This window comes from Vanessa tameamea, chromosome W (assembly GCF_037043105.1).
Source record: "Vanessa tameamea isolate UH-Manoa-2023 chromosome W, ilVanTame1 primary haplotype, whole genome shotgun sequence".
Classification (NCBI taxonomy): domain Eukaryota; kingdom Metazoa; phylum Arthropoda; class Insecta; order Lepidoptera; family Nymphalidae; genus Vanessa; species Vanessa tameamea.
Window position 1 is genome coordinate 1517755 of NC_087340.1, and position 19396 is coordinate 1537150.

Here is a 19396-nt window from a genome sequence, read left to right on the forward strand (position 1 = left end):
TTTAATTGTTACGACGATATTACAGTGCGAAGTTAGAATGGCGACTGGCGACAGAACATATAATAATGTATTTATTGAAAATGTAGCATATCGAATATCGACTTGTTTCTAGGTGCCATTATGGACAGTGATTTTTGCTTACATTAATAAAAGATAATACGTAGGCACAACACTTCCCTTCCTTTAAAACAAATAAAATAATAATAATTTGTTGTTATAATAGTTGTTAAAATAATAATATTTTGGAGGGACAACCGAATCTCGTAATCCATTGAGTATATAATGCGCGTGCGACGCTTTCTGCGGTGATGTCCTTTAAACATTTTACCTCAGGCCACCCAGTCGCTCTGTCTATCATAGTCAGTATGTATCTATATCCTTGACAATACGTTAATGGACCGATAATGTCCATGTGTAGATGTTCAAAACGGCTACAAGATGGAAAAGAGCTGAGTGGAGATATTGTATGGCATTGAATTTTCGAATTTTGGCAATTAACGCAGGCTCTTGTCCATTCGTTAATGTCCGAATTCATAGATTTCCAAAAATATCTATTTGTTATCATTTTTCTAGTGGCGCGCGTGCCACTGTGACTAATTCCGTGAATCGCTTTAAAGGCTGTAATACGATAGTCATGCGGTAGGTAAGGGCGTGCGCACTCTTTTGATATTTCGCAATATATCGGTTCATTGCAATTTGGATATACGATGGCTTTAAAATTTAAATTTTTTGATTTCAGCAAGTATTTTAATTCTTCGTCGTTTTGTTGAGCCTTGGATATTTCTGTATAGTCGATTGGCGAAGGCATGTCTATCTGTTCGATTCTTGATAAGTTATCCGCCACGATATTTTGCGAGCCTTGAATGTACTCTATTGATTTACAAAACTGACTTATGAAATCCAGGTGTCGTAGGCGTCTAGGTGTATCGGTGCTACTCGTAGCTTTTTTGTGTAAGGCGTACACGAGCGGCTTATGATCCGTAAATACGGTCACTTGTTGACCTTCAATCATGTACTTAAAATGTTTTACAGCCATGTATATAGATAGTAGCTCCCGGTCGTAAGAACTATAACGTTGCTGAGCTTCGCTAAATTTGCAGGAAAAGAAGGATAGCGGTTTCCATTTTTGGCCAATTTTTTGTTGAAGAACAGCGCCTGCGTACGTGTTGGATGCGTCAGTCATAATAGCTAAAGGTGCTCCGGAAACAGGGTGCGACAGCAAAACGGCCTCTTTTAAATTATTTTTACACAATTCAAATGCCTCTTCAGCGTCTTTGCTCCATGTGATTGGGGTTCTATCGTTACGTTTTGTATTATGTAAATATGCATTCAAAATTGCATGGTATTTAGCGGCTTTAAGCGAAATCGCGCATGATAGTAGCAAAGATCATCGGCGCTCCGTGACTTACGTCGTATCATATTACGGGATTTTGATCGGTAGCGATTATGAATATTATAATTTCGTTCTTTGTGTTGAAATCTTTGAATGTTCTGCAATTTCATCACTTGTAAAGATAACTGAGCCACTTGTGCTTGCAAGACGGAAAGGTTATCAGCTGACGTCGACGGTTTACTACTAACCTCCGCTATTTGAATAGGCCTTGTATTTTCCATAATTTTGTCTGCAATAGTAGCCAAATTTTCCAAATCTTTTACATCAGTGACGGCAAGGACGGAGCGTACTGCGGCTGGCAAATGACCTTGCCACATGATACTCAGCGTTTCGTCGGGAATTTTCCCCCTGGCTAAATCTCGCATGCGTCTCAAAAGTTGAGATGGTTTCTCATCGCCAAGGTCGATTTCACACAAAAGTTTTTGGAGTTGACGATTTTCTGATTCTTCGAACACTGCTAATAATCTCGATTTTAGGGTGTCATATTTCTTCGTTTGGGGTTGCTGAAGTAGAATGTCGCTGACTTGTTGTATTAGGTCTTTTCCCAGCTTCGTGACGACTAAGTTGAACTTCGCTTCGTCGCTTAGTTTTTGAGGTGTTAATATTACTTCACATTGCACAAACCATAAGCGAGCTTGATCGCACCAAAACTCAGGGATTCTTGATGACACTGTGACTGTTGCTAACTCGGATGCTGTGCTGTCTGATGGTGTTCTATTTTCACTGGTCATTTTATCACTTATAATTTCGTATAAACTGACTGAATCACGTCGGGGTCACCAATTTGCCTTTATGTCTCGTGGTGATGTAATGAAAGGCAATTGAGTATAGATAATGTATGTATTGTAATATAATTTACAATATTTAATTGTTACGACGATATTACAGTGCGAAGTTAGAATGGCGACTGGCGACAGAACATATAATAATGTATTAATTGACAATGTAGCATATCGAATATCGACTTGTTTCTAGGTGCCATTATGGACAGTGATTTTTGCTTACATTAATAAAAGATAATACGTAGACACAGGCTTACCATATACCATTTCGGCAGCAGAACATTGAAGATCTTCCTTCCAAGCTGACCTGATGCCTAAGAGAACGCTTGGTAGAATGTCTGTCCAGCAGTTGGTTTCATGAGCCATGATGGCTGCCTTCAGGGTACGATGCAGTCATTCAATCATACCGTTGGCTGCTGGATGATAGGCACAAGTGTGTTTCAACTGAATACCACATAAATCTGTAAGTGACTTGAACAATTTAGAATTAAACCGACAGCCCTGGTCTGTGGTTACTATCTGCGGGCAACCAAATCGAGCGATCCAAGAGTCGTAGAAGGCTTTCGCTACCGATTCAGCTGTTATATCGTACAGAGGTATGACCTCAGGCCAACGAGTAAATCTATCAATGGCCGTGAGACAATACTTAAAGTCTGCTGATGGTGGTAGTGGTCCAATCAGGTCTATGTGGACTTGTGAAAATCTTGAGCCAGTAAGATTAAACGTTCCTAAAGGTGTAGATGTGTGTCGCTGTACTTTTGAGCATTTCTCACATGTCTGAACCCAGATACGGCAATCTTTCCGCACGGAGGGCCAGACAAACCTTTCGGTTTGCTGGCTGATCTCCGTACGAACGCGGGTAGAAATTAATTCTTCCATCCTCTTGATGAAAGTATCAAAATCTGAAGCAGAAGTACTAGCAACCTGATTAGAAAAAGGTGTTACCTCGCTAATTTTGTCGGCCAACTCTGCCACGTCGTCTAATCTTGTAGTGTGTTATATACAAGCATGTATGTAACGTATAAATTAGAACAACAAATACACAGTCAGTCAGTATCATTTGAGCATCCAACATGTTTTATTTCGATCTCCAATCTCAACCTTATATGGCGACCCTGCGGGTTCAGCCTCGCGGATCATATTCTTAGCGAGTGTGGAATATTCCAGAACCTACAATAAACGAAATTCAATATTTAAAATACATCATACCAAATTAATAATGTGCCAGTCTAAAGTGGAAAAAGAAGATATTTTCATAAATCAGAACGGAGCACAAAACACAGCGTCTATTGAAGAAATTACGTGGCATATATCTACTATCAGCATCGTTCTTTTATTAATATGCAGCATCGTTTTTCTTGGCGTCCTTTACATTTTATATAAATTATACAAGAGATGTCATGAAACGTGGATGCGTGAACAAATAAGCAGACATATTTTCCGGCGTTCCATGAACGAATCCAGAACTCGACGTGGTGCTACGACTACTTGTGAAGAGTGCATCTATCGGAAAAATCAAATGGAAAACCAGGAATCCAAGGGAGTGAAGTAACTTCTTTATTACCACATAAACATTTTCTTTTCATACATGTACAAGTGACTGTGCCTGACTGTGATTACCTAGTTATCAAGATATTTTGAATTTTTTTTTTTTTTTTTTTTATGTCATAGGTGGCAAACGAGCAGGAGGCTCACCTGATGGAAAGTGACTACCACCGCCCATGGACATCTGCAACACCGGGGGGCTTGCAGGTGCGTTGCCGGCCTTTCAGGAAAGAGTGCGCTCTTTTCTTGAAGGTTCCCAAGTTGTATCGGTTCGGAAAAACCGTCGGCGAAAGCTGGTTGCACAGTGTGGTTGTGCGAGGCAGAAAATGTCTTAAAAATCGCGCTGTTGTGGATTTTCGGACATCTAGGTGGTGTGGGTGATATTTGGAATTTTGCTGAGATGTCCGAAGGTGAAATTCAGCAGCCGGGATTAATCCGAACAATTCCTCGGAACATTCCCCGTGATAGATTCTGTAGAAGATGCAGAGCGATCCAACATCTCTACGCAAAGCCAAAGGATCAAGCAGATCGGAAAGGGCTTGATCGTCGATAATTCGAGCCGCTCTACGTTGGATACGGTCAAATGGAAGGAGCTGGTACTGGGGAGCACCCGCCCAGAGGTGAGAGCAGTATTCCATGTGAGGCCGAATTTGAGCCTTGTATAGTCTTAGACGATGGGCCGACGTGAAATACTGTCTTGCCTTGCTGAGCACACCGAGCTTTTTTGATGCCAATTTGGCTTTGCCTTCCAATTGACCGCGGAACTGAACGAGGCTCGAAACATCGACGCCAAGTTTTCCGATACTAGCTGTGGCGGCTAACGGAATGTTCTCGAATCGTGGAGATACGACAAATGGTGTTTTTTTAGCAGTTATACTCTATAGCATTATTGTACTAATCAATTTGTAATGTAGTTTATTACAGGTAAAAATTAATAGTAATGTATGAGGATTTACAAAAAATATATGATGAACTTTTTAATATAAAAACATATTTAGTAAAAATTGGATCAAGTAGAAGAAAAGGTGAAATAATTATAAGAAAGATTAAAGAGGCCGATAATTTTGTTGCTAGATTTAATTTGACTCTAGAACATTTAAATAAATTGTCTGATAAATTTAAAGTTGACGAAAGTTTACATATAGAAAGAATAAGTTCCGATTTTTTCGAATTGTATGAAAAAATTATAGATTTGTGTAGTTCGTCTTCAGTAGAAACAAACGAAACAATGGCTAAATTTGATCTTAAGATTGCTATGAATTTATTACCAGTCGCATCTGATGATGAGGTCAGCGTTAAACAGCTTATTGACAGTATAGAATATTACACGCTAGAACTCGATTCTGATTCCCAGAAAAAATTAATTCATTTTGTACTTAAAAACCGTCTTTCACAAAATGCAAAATTAAAATTAGAAAGTAATTATGATAGTATCGATAGCTTAATTAAGGCTATAAGGTCAAATTTACTACCTAAAAAGTCAGCGCCCGCTATCCAGGCAAAGCTTAACAATTTTAAGCAAAATAACCTCTCAATTGAAGAGTATGGTAGGCAAATAACAAATATGTTTGTGGACTTAACGATTTCTCAGTCTGACGGAAATGAATCTGATTATAAAGTTTTAAAACCCAGAAATGAGAAACAAGCTATTAAAATTTTGCCGACGGACTTAGAAATCGTCGTATCGGAACTATTGTCACAGCTAGAAACTACTCATCCTTGAATGATGCGGTACAGGCCGCCCTGGACGAGGACTCCTCATCTGCTCAATCCGGAGATATTTTAACTATGCGCCATAATAATTACAAAAATTACAATCAATATTATAATTACAGAGGTCGTAGAAATTTTAATGCTGGACAATCTGGAAATTGGCGTGGACGAGGTATGAATTTTCATTACCAGGCACAAAATTCTCCCAGAGGACGAAACGCGGGACAAGCGTCGCGACGAGGTAATTTCCAAAGGACTTCGAGACCACATAGCAATAGAGGTAAGTCTTTTAATAATAATCATTATTATAACAGGAACCAAACGTCTGGTAAACCGCAAACCATGCATATTTTGACAAAATCGGATAATAAAAACCCTAATTTTGATAACCCTGATGAATTTTTACGTGACTAAAAATTTAATATTATCTTGCAATAATACTTGTCATATAACAATAACTACAATTAACAATCATTCATATAACTTGTTACTCGACACTGGCGCTTCAATATCCGCCGTAAAGTATAAACAAATAATTGATCAAAACATTCCACTCCATAAAGAGAATCTCGTAGTCAGCGGTCTTGGTGGCAAAATCAACGCTATTGGATATGTTTATCTAGATCTATGTATTTGATACATTGCCTTGTATGGCTAGTGGCATACTGGGACATGATTTTTTTATTAAATATGACGCGATATTGAACTTTAATACTTATACTTTAACATTATGGAACCTAGGTGTTAAGATGGATATTCCTATAAAGGTGGGTAATAACATGTTAAATATACCAGCGCGATCTGAGTCCATACATTTTATTTACACTAATATGACTGAAGAATGTGTTGTCAATGCATCTGAAATACAAAACGGAATTTTTATTGCTAGTACTCTTGTTAAACCTAGAGATGGACAAATACCTATACGTATCTTGAATACTACTGAACAAGATTTACAAATAAAATATGATGACTTTAAACCTGTTATTTTTTCGGCTAGTGATTTTGATGTTTGTTCTTTTGAAAACTCTACTAAAACTTCAGGCAGTTCAGAAAGAGTAAGAACATTATTGTCTATTTTATAACTAGATCATTTAAATAAAGAGGAAAAAAGTAGTATCTTATCCATATGTGCTAAATATAACGATATTTTCTATATTCAAGGGGATAAATTAACTACAACTTCATTGTATAAGCATTCTATTACGTTAAAACCTAATACAGCACCAGTATACTCCAAGCCTTATCGACTCACACATTCACAAAAGGGAGAAATTAATAAACAAATTAGTAATTTACTTGAAGAAGGTATTATAGAGCCATGCAATAGTGAATGGAGTAGTCCGGTCCTTTTGGTACCCAAACGCTCAGATGGAGAAAAGAAATGGCGATTAGTCATAGATTACCGAAAACTCAATAACTGCATTGTAGGGGATAAGTTCCCTCTTCCAAATATAACTGAAATTCTAGACTCATTATCAGGGTGCATTTATTTTTCTCATCTAGATTTAAATCAAGGATTTTATAATGTAGAACTAGAAAAGTCCAGTAGACAGTACACCGCATTTTGTTCTGGTCAATATCAAATGACTAGAATGCCCATGGGACTCAAAACTAGCCCTAGTTCTTTTTCTCGCATGATGACCATGGCAATGGCAGGACTCACATATGATAAATGTCTATGTTACCTTGACGGTCTTATCATTATGGGAAGAAATTTAGAAGACCATAACAAAAATTTAATTGAAGTCTTTGAAAGAATTCGTAAATTTAAGTTAAAATTAAATCCATTAAAGTGCGATTTTCTTAAAAAACAGTTACTTTATTTAGGGCACATTGTGTCAAACGAAGGAGTTCTACCAGATCCAGAAAAAATTAGTATAATTAGCAATTATCCAGTTCCTCAAAATGTTGACGACACTCGGAGATTTGTAGCGTTAGCAAATTATTATAGAAAATTTATACCTAACTTTGCAGAAATAGCGTATCCTTTAAATTTATTATGTCGTAAAAATGTAAAATTTAACTGGAATAAAAATTGTCAAGAATCATTTGAAACTTTAAGAAAATGTATTATGTCCCCACCAGTTCTTCAATATCCCGATTTATCCAATAAAAATCAATTTATAGTTCAAACAGATGCGTCGGGTCACGCGATAGGAGCTATTTTATCTAATTCAGACGGACGACCTGTCGCTTTTGCCAGTAGGACTCTTAACAAGGCTGAGAGACAATATCCTACAATAGAAAAATAATTATTAGCAATTGTTTGGGCAGTAAAGCATTTTAGACCTTATTTGTACGGCCGAACCTTTAAAATTATCACGGATCATAAGCCCCTTATTTATTTATTTAATATGAAAGATCTAGTCGATTACTAAAATTTAGACTCGTACTAGAAGAATATGATTATGTAATTGAATATGTGAAAGGCAAAGAGAATGCAGCTGCAGATGCATTATCTCGTGTGATTGTGACTTCAAAATAATTGAAAGAGATGAATGAATGTGTACTTGTGATGACGCGTGCTCAGAAGCGAAGAATGAACGATATGAATGGAATGGACACAAAGTCTCAAGCTGACATTAATGAAACCGACAACACTAGGCACATGTGTACTAACAACCATGTGTGGTCGAAACTTATACTAAACCCAAAAATGCCATAGAATTACAATTTATAGATAAACGTAATTTAAATATATTACGGAGAAAAAATAATATTTATTATGAGAACAATATTTTTTCATATGATAAAGCTCACTTTGATTTGTTTATAAACTCATCTTCTCAATCTCAAATTACGCGAGCCGAATTTGTGAGAGAGTTGAGTATCGTTTGTAAAAAAATGTCGATCGACGAAATATACGTATTAAAGAATAAAAGTAACAGTATATTTGTAGAGAAATTAGTGAGCGAGATTAAAAATAATAAAAAGTGGGAGGGCCCTCGCTTGTGTATTTTAAAAGACGTTGAGCGTATAGAAAATATTGACGATAGAAAAGTAATACTAAACGATTTTCATCTATTGCCCACGAGTGGCCACGCGGGCATTAGAAGAATGATAAATAATATTAAAAAATATTATTTTTGGCCAGGCATTGAAAAAGATGTGGCCAAGTTCGTGAATAAATGTCCTAAGTGCCAAAAAGAAAAATATACGATTACATTGAAAGAACCAATGACAATCACCTCTACTGCAAATACTGCGTTTAAAAAGGTGTTTTTAGACTTAGTAGGTCCACTCGATAGGGATAATGATAATTACACTTACATTCTCACGTTACAATGCGAATTGTCAAAATATGTATGCGCGATGCCTCTGACGTCAAAATCATCAAACGAAGTAGCTCAAGCTTTTGTAACGGATTTTGTTCTAAGGTATGGAATCCCGAAAGAGATAGCAACAGACAGAGGTACGGAGTTCATGTCCGACACTTTTAAAGAGGTATGTAAACTTTTAAATATTTCTAAATTAAATTCCACAGCGTATAATCATCATAGTATTGGCTCACTGGAAAATTCACATAAAAACTTAAATTCGTTTTTTAGAATTAATGTAGAACAAAAACCCGAAACGTGGAGTTATTGGCTGCCGTTTTGGTGTTTTGCATATAATACGACTGTTCACACCTCTACCCAGTTTACGCCGTTCGAACTAGTTTTTGGGAAAAAAATGTTGTTTACCTAGTAACCTTACAAAATCTGTAGAACCATTATATAATCATGACAATTATCCTCTAGAACTCAAATATAGGTTGCAAGCATCGCAAACAGAGGCGCGCAAGAATTTAATTAATAGTAAGCTTAGAAGAAAAGTAAAATATGATACTTATGCAAATACTATAAAGTACAAGCCTAATGATAAAATCCTCATTAAAAATGAAACTGGTAATAAATTATCAAACCTTTATTCTGGACCTTACACTGTAATTAGAGATATTTCACCGAATGTAGAGATCGAAATTAATGGAAAATTAGACGTTATTCATAAGAATAGAACTAAGCCTTATTACGAATAACATAAAGATAGAACTCTATGTAAGTTAATAAACGTTTAGAATTAGTGAATCATCTTGTTATTATTGCACGATGAATGTATTGTAATGGGATATGCACCTAATCATTTTATAGCTTAATGTGTTTTTTTTTCATTCTCCATTCATAGTGGTAAAATAATAATAATAATGCAATTGTAATCGTAAACCTGCATTAATTATACGTATATATAACATACGTAATTGTAATGTGAACAAATTAATATTTACATACATATATGTTAACCATTTATATATGTAAAAAAAAAGTGTACTATTCGTACTATTTTTTTTTTCCCCCTCGATGGGAGGTGTAGTGTGTTATGTACAAGCATGTAGGTAACGTATAAATTAGAACAACAAATACACAGTCAGTCAGTATCATTTGAGCATCCAACATGTTTTATTTCGATCTCCAATCTCAACCTTATACTAGATGCGAGTCAGGGTGACGCTGCTGCCCGTCACCGGCCTGTGGTATTTAGCTACGCTTATTTTTTTTATGTTATACCGCCATTAGTCGTTCGCCCGAGCCTTGTTTGCTGGTCGGCAGGATGCACCACGGGCAGGTGAGGTTATCTTGGGGCGCTAAGGTGTGTAAGGACGTTTTTCAAAATTTTTTCTCTATTTCTGGTTCTAAAATTCTGAAAAAAATACCTCAATTAGTTCTCGCTACTAAAATTATTTTGTCATATTTCACCTACTTATATCTCCCGGTTTTGCCTGTTTTTAAGCTATTTTTAAGTTTTTTTTTTATATCTTTTTATTTTTATTTTAATCTTTTACCGTGTTCGACGCGATTGTGGGGCCCTCTGCCCTGCATCCGTTGACTTTTCAATCTCCCGGATCGGCCTCTCCGTTCGGGAGTTATCGGCTAAAAACCGAAAATTTGTGCTGGCCGACGAAGCCCGTAACCTCCGTGCGGATAACGGTCGCTTGCGCAGGGAGATCGACTCCCTCAAAGCGGAGCTAAAGGCCCACCGCCGTGAGTACGCGGAGATGCGTACCACGGCGGCAGTGGCGAACGAGGCTACCTCCTCCAACTTCTCGCGAGACGCAGCGGCGATGAAAGAGATGAAGGAATTCATCGCTGCGTCTATCGGCGTCGCAATAAAGGCCCAACTGGCGGACATCGAGGAACGCCTCCCTCCTGCTAGGCCACAGCGACCTCCCCTCGCAGACGATAAGCTGCAGGAGGTGGCTCCGTCTCACGCGTCGGCGGCCCGCCAGTCGGCGAAAACGAAGACGGCCAGCAAGACGGCCCCACCAGCGGCACAATCGCCAACCGCAGGCCCTTCATGTGCTCCGGTGAGCGCTCCGGTCGCACCGGCGACGAAACAACCACCACCAAACCAGGAGCCGTCCTGGTCCATGGTGGTGCAGAAGGGCAGGAAGGGGAGCAAGACCATCCCTTCCGTCGACGCTTCGGCCGCAAAGGCGCCGCCGAAAACGCCCCAGCCAGCCAAGCCGAAACTGGCTACCCCTCGCTCGGCTGAAATCGTTCTCACGTTGCAGCCGGAAGCAGTAGGGAAGGGTGTCACCTACGCGCAGGTCCTAGAGAGAGCGGAACAAAGTGTCAAGCTTCAGGTCCTCGAGATCAGCGGTGGGCTGAAGGTGCGATGCACGGCGACCGGGGCCAGGGTTCTCGAATTGCCGAGAGCCCAAGCGGAGCAGGCCGAGAGGTTGGCGGAGAAGCTCCGCACAGCGCTCGACGGGGTCGCAGACGTAGTGCGGCCAGTCAAGAAGGCCGACCTGAAGGTGACGGGGCTCGACGACTCCGTCACCTCGGAGAAACTGGCCGCGGCGATCGCGCGTGCAGGTGACTGCTCCGCCGAGTCGGTGAAGTGCGGCGTGATGCAGCGCGGACCCGGCTATATGGGGATGGTCCGCGTCACCTGCCCCCTCACGGCAGCGAAGAAGCTGGCCGCTGCCGGTCGCCTCCTCGTCGAGTGGAGCTCGGCCAAGGTGGCCGTCGTGGAGCAGCGCCCTATGCGCTGCTACAAGTGTATGGGCCTTGGCCATACGAGGGCGCTCTGCCCGTCGAAGGCGGAGAGGGGTGGCCTGTGCTACCGCTGTGGCTCGGACGGTCACAAGTCGACGGTATGCACGGCCAAAATGCGCTGCGCGGTCTGCGCGGAGGCCGGCAAGTCCTCCGGGCATCTGATGGGGGCGAGGGACTGCACCCCCCCCATCACGACGGCTAAGGCGGTTCTAGGAGCCAAGACCGCCCCGCGCGAGGAAAGCCGCCAGGCTACGAAGGAAGCTCGACCGACACAAGAATGCCAGAACAACTGAGCTTCCTCCAAACGAACGTCAACCACTCCGCCGGAGCGCAGGACCTTTTGCTGCAGTCCATGGCGGAGTGGCAGGTAGACCTGGCGGTGGCCTGCGAGCCCTATTTCGTCCCTCCCCTACCTCACTGGCTGGGGGACTCGGACGACACCGTGGCGGTCCTCACGAGGAGCGGAACGGGGCCCACCCTCTCAGTCATCGAGAGGGGCTCGGGCTACATAGTGGTGGGGTCGGGAAACTACGTCGTCGTCGGTACTTTTTCTAGTGGTAGTGCCACACTGCATACCTTTGGGATGCAGCCGAATAGGCCGGCACGCCCGGGGAAGTACCACTCACTCAAAATCGGCGTAAAGTGGTAGCTATGCTACCGCGTTTCGTCCGGTATGTGAGAGTCCCGGAGGCACGATCCCCCTCCCCCCAAAACATAATGGTTGTGCAGAATTTGGTTTCATTACCCCAGGAGGGTACCATCAGCGACTGCGGTGGAGAATCCCTCTCTGGGCATCCATGCTCAGGACGTACACCACCTGAGCAGGGATGCCTAGGCTGCCCTCCGAATTCTGGGGGGGGCAATTTTGCGCTCGCCACTGTTCGGGGCAAGCGGAGCAGGCATCATAAGGCAACCCCTACCACCTACACTGTGGACTTCTGCAACATAAGGGGACTCAACTCCAACTCGAACGCCGTTCACTTTCACCTAGAGACGGCGAAGCCGGCCTTGCTCTTTCTTACCGAGACCCAGATATCCTCTCCTGCCGATACGACATTTCTTTCTTACCCTGGGTACAAATTGGAACATTCCTTTGTACCACGAGCTGGGGTGTGCGTTTACGTCGGAGATGATATCTGCTCTCGACGCCTCGACAGCCTTGAAGGGCAGGACCTATCGATTATCTGGCTCCGTGTAGACTGCGACGACCATCCGCGAATCTACGCGTGCCTTTATAGGTCCCATAGCGGTAATGCCGAAACCGACCGACTAGTTGAGCACGTCCAAGTGGCTACAGATTCCGTGCTGCAGCAGATCCCATCCGCAGAGATCGTAATTCTTGGCGATTTTAATGCCCACCATGCCGAATGGCTTGGATCATGCACTACCGATCACGCGGGTAGATCTGTTCTCGACTTCGCTTTAGCATACGATTTGACACAACTGGTTACCTCGCCAACGCGAATACCGGACGTGGAGGATCATATACCTTCCTTGTTGGATCTTTTGCTGACTTCCCATCCGGATGGCTACCAGGTTATCGTCGATCCCCCTTTGGGCTCGTCGGACCACTGTATCGACCGGAGTACAGTGCCGGTGGCGTGGTACTCACGACCTCGTTTCGTGGGCTGCCGCCGAGTGTGGCACTACAAGTCAGCAGATTGGGATGGAATGCGGTCCTTCTTTGCATCCTACCCATGGGGGCAGGTTTGTTTCTCGCCGGATGATCCGAGCGTTGTTGCTGACTCTGTCGCCGATGTGGTACTTCAGGGTATGGAACTGTTCATTCGGTATTCACGATCATTCCGATTACCAGTTTTTTGGCAGATCGGAGCATCAAGGTCGTTGTCGACGGTGCATGCTTCGACTTAAAATTCGTCAATGCTGGTGTTCCACAAGGCTGCGTTCTTTCACCCATTCTGTTTCTTCTGCATATCAATGACATGTTGCAAATCAGTAACATTCACTGCTATGCAGACGACAGCACCGTAGACACCTCATACACCGGCCGTGTTAATATTTCTCGGGAAAACGTCGAAGAAAACCGGAACAAACTTGTGTCTGAAATCGAGTCTTCGTTAAACAAAGTCTCGAACTGGGGTCGGCTAAACCTAGTCCATTTCAACCCCAAAAAGATGCAAGTTTGCGCGTTAACTGCTAAAAAAACACCATTTGTCGTATCTCCACGATTCGAGAACATTCCGTTAGCCGCCACAGCTAGTATCGGAATACTTGGCGTCGATGTTTCGAGCCTCGTTCAGTCCCGCGGTCAATTGGAAAGCAAAGCCAAATTGGCAACAAAAAAGCTCGGTGTGCTCAGCAAGGCAAGACAGTATTTCACGTCGGCCCATCGTCTAAGACTATACAAGGCGCAAATTCGGCCTCACATGGAATACTGCTCTCACCTCTGGGCGGGTGCTCCCCAGTACCAGCTCCTTCCATTTGACCATATCCAACGTAGAGCGGCTCGAATTATCGACGATCAAGCCCTCTCCGATCTGCTTGATCCTTTGGCTTTGCGTAGAGATGTTGGATCGCTCTGCATCTTCTACAGAATTTATCACGGGGAATGTTCTGAGGAATTGTTCGGATTAATCCCGGCTGCTGAATTTCACCTTCGGACATCTCGTCAAAATTCCAAATATCACCCGCACCACCTAGATGTCCGAAAATCCACAACAGCGCGATTTTTAAGACACTTTCTGCCTCGCACAACCACTCTGTGGAACCAGCTTTCGCCGGCGGTTTTTCCGAACCGATACGACTTAGGAACCTTCAAGAAAAGAGCGTACTCTTTCCTGAAAGGCCGGCAACGCACCTGCAAGCCCCCCGGTGTTGCAGATGTCCATGGGCGGTGGTAGTCACTTTCCATCAGGTGAGCCTCCTGCTCGTTTGCCACCTATACTATAAAAAAAAAAAAACGTACTTCTCTCCTAACCGCAGCCTGGCTGAGTTCGAGACCTATCTCGGCTTAGTCAGAGCTACGGTGGCCAGGCAGTCGCCGAAACCGATACTGGTTCTCGGCGACTTAAACGCGAAGTCGCGTGCCTGGGGCAAACCCGCCACGAATCCGCGAGGGAGGGCCGTCCAGGTGTGGGCCCTGCTCTCCGACCTGTCCCTTCTCAACAGGGGGCAGGTTCACACCTGCGTGCGCCAACAGGGGGGTTCCGTGGTGGACGTTTCGTTCGCCACCCCTGTCGTAGCACGCAGAGTGGTCGATTGGAGAGTGAAGGAGGAGGTGGAGACTATCGGATCACCGCTACATCCGATTTGAGATCTCCACCTCTCGCAGGCCGGCGGAACCCCAGAGGGTGCCGACCACGCTGCCGAGGTGGTCTCTCGGCCAGGTCGATCGAGAGCTGGTCAAGGAGGCCGCCATCGTGCAGTGGTGGGGTTCCGCGGGGAGGACGGAGGGCGCCAGCGCAGAGGAGCTGGCGGGCCGCATGCGCAGTTCGCTCAAGGAGGTCTGCGATGCGGCCATGCTTCGGACCCGGCGCAGGGTTCCACGCTGGCAAGTCTATTGGTGGTCGCCCGAAATCGCCGACCTTCGGGCGACGTCCTGCCGGGCGCGGAGGGCCTACGTCCGCTGTCGAAGGCGCAACGGCCTCGACGCGGACCTGGAGGGACAAATGCTGGACGCTTATCGCCAGTTGAAAAAAGATCTGCAGCTGGCGATAAGCAAGGCCAAAGAGAAGGCTAGGGAGGAGCTTCTGGCGGGTCTCAATCGAGACCCGTGGGGGCGCCCGAACCGCGGTGTGCGCGGGAAGTTCCGTTGGCCCTCGGCCGTTTGAGGGCCAAGAGCACGGCGCCGGGTCCGGACGGGGTACCAGGGCGTGTTCTGTGCGACGCCCTGGAATTCCTCGGTGCAAGACTTCGGGAGCTGTTCGACGAGTGTCTGTGAAGCGGGCAGTTTCCGAAGCCTTGGAAGGAAGAGAAGTTGGTCCTGTTGCCGAAGGAAGGTCGGCCGTTGGATTCTCCTTCGGCATACAGGCCAATAGTGCTGCTGAACGAGACGGGCAAACTCTTCGAGAAGGTCCTCGCAGCTCGTCTAGTTCAGCACCTCGAGGAGGTCGGTCCGGATCTCTCAGAGGCTCAGTACGGGTTCAGGGCGGGCCGGTCGACGGTCGACGCCCTGGACGCCCTGAAGACTCGGACGACGGAAGCGGTGGCCCGGGGACAAGTCATCCTGGCGGTGTCGCTCGATGTGGCGAACGCCTTCAACAGTCTCCCTTTCGAGACGATACGGGAGGCACTCCGATACCATGGGGTGCCTACCTATCTCAGGAGGCTGCTGGAGGCGTACCTCCAGGAAAGGGAGGTCCTCTGGGCGGGGTCGATGGGAGGTTGGTCCGGCGTCGGGTAGGCTGCGGCGTTCCACAGGGGTCGGTTCTCGGCCCAATTCTGTGGAACGTCGGGTTCGACTGGCTCCTGCGAGCTCCCGTCCTTCCCGGGATGGGGGTGTTGTGTTACGCTGCCGACACCCTCGTCACGGCGACTGGGCGGGACTTTCGGGAGGCGGCTGGCCTCGCCGAGGTCGGAACGGCTCTCACCGTGGACCGTATGGGAATGCTGGGCTTGAGGGTCTCCATATCCAAAACGGAGGCCCTCCTATTCCACGGTCCACGGAAAGGACCCCCACGAGGGGAGAGTATCACCGTCCGGGGGACGGTGATCAAGGTGCAGGCCCAGATGAAGTATCTGGGCCTCATCCTGGACGGTCGATGGAGCTTCGGGCAGCATTTCGTCCATCTCGGCCCGAGGCTCATCAACGCCGCCGCCGCTCTCGGCCGCCTCCTTCCGAATGTGGGGGGGCCGGGATCGCTATGCCGGCATCTTTATTCCGGCGTAGTGAGGTCGATGGCGCTGTACGGTGCCCCGATCTGGGTCGACGCCCTCACCGCTGACAATCGGGCCCTGCTGCGGAAACCGCAGAGGGTCATAGCGGTGTGAGGCATCAGAGGGTACCGTACGGTTTCGTGGACTGCGGCGACACTTCTCGCGGGCGATCCGCCCTGGGAGCTCCAGGCGGAGGTGCTCGCGGAGGTGTACCGGTTCCGGGTCGAGGCGAGGAACCGCAGCGACCGTCCAGGGTCGGCGGAGGTCGGGCGGATCAGGGCTCTAGCCCAGCGAGCCCTGATCGCTCGATGGCAGGAGTATCTGGGGTCACCCACGGCGGGCCTGGCGACAGTGGAGGCGATCCGTCCCCACTTGAGTCGCTGGGTCGAAATGAAGAAGGGCACACTTACCTTCAGGATGACACAGGTACTTACCGGGCACGGATGCTTCGGTAAGTACCTGCACGGAATAGCGCGGCGGGAGGTGTCACCCTCCTGCCACGAGTGTGGTGCCGCCAGTCGACACGGCGCTCCACACCCTGAGTGAGTGTGCTGCGGGGGGCCCCAGAGGCTCACCCTGGCGGCGACTATGGGCGGAGACCTCTCGCTGCCGAGCATCGTCAACGAAATGCTCGGTAGCGAGACGTGCTGGTCGGAGATGCGCTCCTTCTGCGAAAACGTGATGTCGCAGAAGGAAGGCGCGGAGCGGGAGCGGGAGGAGGATGCCGCTGCAGACCCGCTCCGCCGAAGACGACCGGGGAGGAGGAAAAAGCGCTACGCGCACCTTCTCCCCCCGCCTCGATAGGCGTCGCAGGGACTAGGGGGGGTCTCAGTACCCCGAGAACCCCCTCTAGGTGCTGGAGGCCCGCATAGGCGGGCCGACCGTCAGGGTGTCACGGTAGCATGCGCAAGCGATCCCGTGGCGCCCGCCGAAAGACAGAGAGGGTACCGCTGGTTTTTTAGTGGGTAAACCCGGCGTACCTGGGCGCACACGGCGTCCATGGCTTCGGGGAGTCCCACACACCCCCCCACATTCCATCACGTGGGGGAAGCGCGTAACGCGTTTTTCCAGCGAGAAAAAAAAAAAAAAAAAAAGGGCGCTAAGGTGTAGTTTGCGTCCCCTTACATCCCAAGACTTATATATAGAACTTTATTTATGGGATACTGATTTTAAAATGAGTAGATACGTATTTAAGAGGCCTATCACAAAATTTCGTTCTTTAAAATTAGGTATTTACGCTGCGATGACGATTCGATCGAGACCTTGAGTTTACGACACAGTTACGACACTATCGCTGTGACTTAGCAATCTAGATACTTTTTCTATTATTATTTTTTATTTTATTTTTCTTGAAATATTGTTAATTATGATAAGCTATTTAGGAATTCTCAAAATCCACATTTTTATTATATTTCGATAATATTTTTTTAAAGACTAAGAAAATTAATAAACAATTTAAAATCGCTTCAGGTGTTCTTATAGAAATTGATTCATTCCGTTTGAAAAAAGAATTCATCCACTTCTTTCCTGGTTTTCTGTTTATGAAAGGATTGAGCCTGCCATCTTCGATCATCATTTGTTGAGCAGAATTTAGTAGGTTGTCTGGTTTTTTGGGAAAACCGCACATCGCAAGATCTTTAAGCCAGGTTGCAATTTTGGCTTCTTCGTATTTGTTGAGAATGGATTCGGGACCCATTCTTCTAGGACCCCCCGGAACTCGAAGATGAATTCTATCTTGAAATGTTCCTCGGGGAATGCCATAAGTTCTACTAGCTGCCCTGATTGTCATCCCATTTTTGATAGCATCTAAAGCTTGAGTTAATTTTTCTTCGGGGTATTGTAATATGGGTCTTGAAAGAGACATTGGACGTGACTAAAACAAATGTACCGAGTTTTAAAATAGCCTAAATAATAAGTAATAATTGAATAAAGAAATAATTTAAATATGAACGGCTGAGCACCGGGTCAACTTTCACCAGTAGTCAGCCATGTAACAAACTTTAACTATTTAAGTGGCCGACTATTGGGTTTTTGACAAACAGCGTTAAAACCAGTAGTCGGCCACCTCATTATTTAATAATTCTTAAGAAAAACACGATACTTTTTCATTGATTACAATGCTAAAACTCTTAATTAATTTAAATTTTAATGCAACTTGCCCTAAAACTAACAAAAAAATGAAATAAATTACCTTATCTGCGAACGCTTTTCACTAACAAAAAAAAGGCGCACGCGCCGCATTTCGCCTCGTCAGCTGACGACGTCGAAATGGATTAATATTTAATGTGCTTCGCAGCCGCTTAGCTAATATGTTTGGAATTGATTCTACCAATGAGAAGTCACAGAAACAATTTAAAGTAATTTGATTGGTTAGTTTCTGTTATAACGCTATTTCTATTGGTTTTAAACTGAAAAAGGCTGAGTACTGGTGCGGGGCCGACTACTAGTGCCAGTACCCTATGTCGTGATTTGACATTTCAGCTAAGGGTTCGGTATTTTTCATAAATTTGATATTTCTCTGAATATCTTGGAGCTGAGCGGTATGGTTACGAGTGAAGCTAGAGGTATAATTTACAGAGACACTCGGTAAGGTGATGTTTATAATATTATTGATCTGTGAAATCTCAGGTGACACAATATTATATAATACATCGAATCTACTCTCTTTCTGTCGATGTGAGAAGGTAACGAAATCTGATGATTTAATAGTGCAGCCTTCATCGATGCTAAAAAGCCGAGAGTTAGTCAACTGAAGAGGTGTGATGCGATCATTGCATACTAGTTTTATAAGAAAAGGTTCACAACAAAAGAAAAAATACTTATTGTAATTATTTAACTCTACCCATCTGTTCTTGCTCACTGTAACGATTGTTTTACAATTCCTTTCTTTTGGCGTCGTTTCACAAAAACTTTGGTCGTCTTTAATAATGTGAATTGATTTCCTAAGGTGACATAAACTTAACTGGATTTCGTTCTAAACATGATCTTAAATCCCATACAGTAAGTGGTATGAATGAGTCATGCTTCAAATTGACGGCCACGTAGTCGGCCACCGGTACCACCATCACCTCGTTGCTGCTATCTGTTCG

At 44.9% G+C, this 19396-nt stretch overlaps 1 protein-coding gene across 1 annotated transcript; it reads right to left on the reverse strand.

Annotated features, from left to right (window-relative positions):
• Window positions 1-1026: 1026 nt before the first annotated feature.
• LOC135194590 (uncharacterized) lies at window positions 1027-2124 on the reverse strand. The gene is made up of 2 exons (XM_064220201.1): window positions 1582-2124; window positions 1027-1155 (listed from the first exon to the last, which is right to left on the reverse strand). Exons 1-2 carry the CDS (start codon window positions 2122-2124, stop codon window positions 1027-1029), a joined length of 672 nt encoding a protein of 223 aa, XP_064076271.1.
• Window positions 2125-19396: the final 17272 nt, after the last annotated feature.